The sequence below is a fragment of the Branchiostoma floridae genome, chromosome 19 (assembly GCF_000003815.2).
Source record: "Branchiostoma floridae strain S238N-H82 chromosome 19, Bfl_VNyyK, whole genome shotgun sequence".
Lineage (NCBI taxonomy): Eukaryota > Metazoa > Chordata > Leptocardii > Amphioxiformes > Branchiostomatidae > Branchiostoma > Branchiostoma floridae.
Window position 1 is genome coordinate 7705615 of NC_049997.1, and position 5360 is coordinate 7710974.

The 5360-nt window shown below is 39.0% G+C and overlaps 1 protein-coding gene across 1 annotated transcript; it reads right to left on the bottom strand.

Moving 5' to 3' along the window:
• Positions 1-2110: 2110 nt before the first annotated feature.
• LOC118406922 lies at positions 2111-4833 on the bottom strand. Its single transcript, XM_035807325.1, has 6 exons — positions 4802-4833; positions 4458-4502; positions 4000-4071; positions 3683-3878; positions 3219-3403; positions 2111-2990 (listed from the first exon to the last, which is right to left on the bottom strand). Exons 3-6 carry the CDS (start codon positions 4030-4032, stop codon positions 2808-2810), a joined length of 597 nt encoding a protein of 198 aa, XP_035663218.1. The 5' UTR covers positions 4033-4071; positions 4458-4502; positions 4802-4833; the 3' UTR covers positions 2111-2807.
• Positions 4834-5360: the final 527 nt, after the last annotated feature.

The following is a 5360-nucleotide window of genomic DNA, read 5'->3' on the forward strand; positions in this document are numbered from 1 at the left end:
TGAAACGTTTGAAATTTCAATATGATAATTGTGTCTTCTTCCATTTAATATGCAGCGCATTAGTATGAACTTGTATGAACTACTCGGTCACTGCCGAATCTGCGGTGTGAATGTCGTTCTGATTTATAAAACCCCTGGTTACAAATAACTTACCTGCAACGTTTATATGTTACATAACGGTTAACGTACACGGACGTTTAGTTAACATTAAAAAGATAAATGTCACGTGTAGTCCTATAATGGAACAGAGCAGGTCTATAGAATTTCCTAATTAAGTATGCAAATTATTTGGCAATTATGCAAATTAGCATAATTGATACCTAACTAATTAATGAAACATCACTAAGGGTATCTACATACCAAAATTCATGACGACCCGTCAACCCTTTCTTGAGGTATTCCCTTTCAAAGTCTGACACTATCATGTCCCTGCATTTTCAAAAAAAGCTGCTTGGGGGACCAAACCTGCACCACTTACTCTCGGTGATTAAAGAGCTATCTACCAATAGAAATCAAGTCAATAGCTTGTCCAGAACTTAAGATTGGAAACCCCTGCAGTACCGTAACAAGCCGCTAGGGGGCTTAAAATCTAATCGTTTCCAGGTCCCATCAAGACCTACCCACATATCGCATATGAGAAATAACGGAAGTCTGTGGCAGTACCACAGGAAGCCACTATTTGGTCCATAATCCAACTTGTCCTCGTTTTGCCTACACCTACCTACGTACTAAATATCATAAAGATGCACAAACACTGATTGTCTGGTTATGCTGTTCACAAACACGCCCACAGAAAACAAACACGGTACCTACAACTGGGATGTCCAAGAATTTGCACGAATATTATGACAAAAGCACGAATCATTATGCGAAAACGTACGATTCTATGAAAAAAATGAAGGTGGTTTCTCACTGCACTTGGGGCACCTGTGCGGCACTGCGGGGTTCGAAACATACTCAACGAATTTCAGAGATAAACAAGTAATTTCCAGACGTTTTGTGTATTTTGTTGCCTTATGACTTCTACTTTTATGTATTGCGCAATGTCTACATTATAAAAAATCGGAGAAAATAACACAACAGTGCCGCAGTAAACGAACCCTTCAGTGCACCGGTGCCCCAAGTGCAGTGACATACCACCTTCATGAATCATTAGGTGAAACGTACGAATTTCATTTATTTGATACGCACGAACCTTATGCAAACCGAGGGCGAGGGCTACATTACGAGAAGGCATGAGCGATTCTACCCGTGGTGTTTCTATTTCAAAGTATGTATGGATATATACCGCGCCACGAAGACGTATTTGATAGCTTGTGAGCTACTGTTTTGCTTACGGCGTGTCGGATCGTATTTTTCCTGTCGCCGAAGATTGATGGCGTCTTTGATGTGACCCCGGCAACGGTTGGTTGTTTCCCTTAAGATTCGTACGTATTACATAAGATTCATGCGTTTTACAGTTGGTTCGTGTGTATCACATAATATATACACGTTTACACCTTGTACATTTTCATAAAATTCGTACGTTTTCGCCTACTGATTCGTGCGTTTTTCATAAAATTCGTCAGTTCGTGCTTTGACACCGCTGTGCAAACGGCAGCGAAAACATAATCTTCTCGGCGAATGTAATAACTAGTTTATTGATAACATAACCAATTATGTCTTACCGGTCATGCAACTGCTCATCCCAATATCGACTTTTGATACAGATATTAGTCACCACAGCTGGGCTATTTACAAGTATGTCCATGCAGACATACACGTATAATATTTCTTTTCAACTTATTGTGGTGTTAGCAAAGTTGTTTTCTGTGCTTCATGTGTATTTACATCGTTTGTACGGTCTCGTTTTTTTTTTTAAATTTCGACCCATGTGGTGAAAGCGTTGAACAGCAAAAAGATACCGTGCTTCAACCGCCAAGAAAAGTGATAATCATGCCAATTACATGTGCAACATCTACTGATGCATATGGTGATATCCAGGATTTCCGTAACATTTTAAATATATACGAGACATTAATGTAACTCTACCTATACACGCTGACTCAAACACAACAAACTACTAATTGGCTTTTTAAGCCGTTTTATTTGCACTTATAACTTTACAAATGAAGCAGCATGAAAAGATTTTCACAATACCTATGAGTTCCTCTTATATGTTGCATTGAAATGTTGCTCTTAATGTTGCTCTTGATATAACTTTGAAGAAATACAAAGACACATTGTATCAAAAAACAAATAAATTAAATAAATATAAAAACGTTATTATGTTTATGTAAACTTGGGACAGATATAATTTCCATGTACATGCCGACAGGCAAACGAGTATTTGGACGTACACCGGCCGTGTGAGAGTTAAACAAGACTTTACGTTCAAGTAGAAGAGAAGTACGATTGTGCTGCATATACGAACGTATTTTGTGCAGGAATATTAATTACAGAGTGCTTAGCAACACTTTCTACGTGCACATATATTTTCACCTCTTGCCTTCTTCAGTATACACTATTAGATAATAGGACTAGGATAACGTTGAATTTAAAGGATTGTTTAACAGAGCGACTTGTGTTCAGATGTAGTGATATGCTTTTTCAAATACATTTACTAGTGACGTTGACTGCAAAGGTAACTTAACCCGTAATACCGAAGTTCTACCGTAGTGCTGGGTACGAGGACAGCAACCAAATCGATTGGTTGTGGTATTCAGCTCGTTTCTTATGTTATGGATACATTTTTCTCAGCTCGAAAACAGGACGTAACGTATGATAGAGAAGCCCAAATGTTTGAAACAGAAAAAAAAATCATGAATCTAGGCCCAAATCGGCAGTCCCCTTGCTGACCGAAGGCGTTTGATAACTGATGCTGTTGTTACGTTATGCCCTTCTTCACGGACTGTGTCTAGAGTCTCCTGGTACAGAAACTCCGTGAAACGCACCACTGCCAACAACACGTATGCCTGATGGTCCGTCAGGTTCTCCAACTCTGCGACTAGCTGGAAAAACAGATCAGATAAGTAATCTTGAAATTAGCTGCAAGAGATTAACATGGTACCTTTCAATAAACCAATCGCTCACATTTTCGACGTTGCATGACTGGGAACTGGGCCTTTAGAATATGTTTTTATCTCATATATTATGTGCATATTTTTTGTCACTTAACATATGCGAAAGGTTCATCATTAATATGTGTTTGTCACAATACGCAGTGGCTCATGACTCACCTCAGACAAAGGCTGGAAGAAGTATCCGTTTGTCTTTAGAACCCTGTTTAGAAAGTTCTCCATGATGGCTCTGAAGAGGAAGCTGCTGCTCTCCCGGACATCTGAAGTCTTGCAGCCCGAGCAGTAGAAAGTCCAACACTTCTTGTAACTTGTGCACTTTCCGGGCGAAACAAATGAAGCATATCCTAAACGACGTGAAGGAAAGATAACTGTACCCGTTGATGCTTCAGTATACTGTTGACTATAACATACAGCAACAGTACATCTTTAGCATATTACCGGCAAAACATGTCTACATACTTTAGTTTGGTAATATTTCACTCATAGCAAAGTCATTCTTCGTAGAAGTGTATTTATATAGCAGAACTAGCTCAAAAGTAGACATACAGAATTTCATTGTATTACACATTTTGTTTTTCAAACCACCTTTAATATCAGTACAATATCCCTGGAAATATCAATACCTTGAACAAGAGCCTCCTTAATAGGACAGTGGCACTCGTCAACGCACTCTCTAAAGATGTGGACAACGATGCACATGAACTTCAGGTACAGCTCGTCTGGGATAGTCCGTGGGCCTGGGTACCGGTAGAAGAAAATGGGCAGCATCGACGCGAGTTCGCTCGGTTGGCACCAAGGGAAGACAGGGCATCGTTCCTCCTAAGTATAACCAACAAAGCTGTTCGTTAGCTGTCCTATGATGTATTTTCTTCTAATTCTGCTCAATGAAGTGAGCTTTTCTTTAAATTATCACATCAACCTGGTATAGAAGTATACTAACCTGATGTTCCACTGCCCTACCCGACATGGCCATGTCACCTCCAATGTCGTCGGTATCGTGGCACACAATGTGCTAAAAGAGAAGATACAGAGAAAGCACAGACGTTTATGATGGCAGCATGTTGATTTTACGACATGAAATTAATAGGCGAGAATTAAGAATTTGGCAATTATTTCATTATCACATGACCAATTGATGTAAGTAATAATGTTCAACAACTAGTCTTTTGAGCAATCCAAAACTTCATATGATAATAAATGATCATCCAATAAGTCTAAAGCAACAGCCTGAGTATCACCCTTGTTAGTTTACCGAGATTTCCATACTTCCCCCCTACCAATATTGAGGGGATGGTATGGGAGCTTCGGTAAACTAAAAAGGATGACATTCAACAGATCTGGCTAACTTAGTACGCTTTGGGAAAGAAAAACTAGGTTTATCAAATTAAAGTCATTCACCTTGCGTTTTTCGGTGATTGTAGCAGCAACCTTCTTAACAGAGCCCTGTAATTAAAGCAACGGTTAATATACGCTTTAATTGTTGGTCAATAGAACTTAAGAAGTACAGAAAGCTAGAGTGAGGCACTCTTTTGTCAGATACAAATGCTCCAACAGGCATTATTCACAAGAGGGATGAAAGCAAAAGTTTAGTAAAGATGAAAAAAAAGATCAACAAATGTTTAGCATTTTTCTTCAAATTGTTAGCCCAGATCCAAATAAATGCTACATGATCAATTTGAAATTAATGTAGGCTGTCGGAAGTGTTCCAACTTGAATATGATATTCATTAAAAATGGACCTACCCTTTCGAGACATAAAGGTCTGTCATTGGGCGTTGCCTGTGTTTGTGTGTCTGTGTGTCCGGATTTTGTAGTGAGCATAACTCAAGAACCTCTGGATAGATTAAAATGATATTTGGTTTGTTGGTAGGTGTTGGGAAGACAAAGGCCAAGGTCAATTTTGGCCCCCCTGGTATGTGACCTTGGTACTGCAGCAGAAATTCATTTTTTTGATGTTTTGAACTGGATGTGCTATGGTCGTGATTTTGGGATACCAGATAGCTTGTGACATAAGGGATATCTGGTGTATATTTGGTTCCCCTAGCAGGTTGCTCTGGAACTGCAGGGGCATTTTTGTCAAAATCTTCTAAGGACGATAACTGAAGAAGGGAATGACAAATTTACATGATATTTGGTATGTAGGTAGCTTAGACAGAGATGTACATCATGAAATGCAAATTATGCAAACTGGCACTTAATTTGCATATTTAATGAGGAAAATCTGTATTTGCAGTGTTTCCTTTACAGAACTCAGATACGTGCAATATATGTAGTTTTGGGCCAGGTGGAACATTATCAGATA

Excerpts from the sequence above, each read along its gene's own strand:
- LOC118406922 (XM_035807325.1), bottom strand. The coding sequence starts at position 4,032 with ATGGCCATGTCGGGTAGGGCAGTGGAACATCAG. Across the intron at positions 3,879-3,999 it reads GTAGGGCAGTGGAACATCAG|GAGGAACGATGCCCTGTCTT; the intron begins GTTAGTATACTT and ends GGTTATACTTAG. Across the intron at positions 3,404-3,682 it reads TAAGGAGGCTCTTGTTCAAG|GATATGCTTCATTTGTTTCG; the intron begins GTATTGATATTT and ends CACGTCGTTTAG.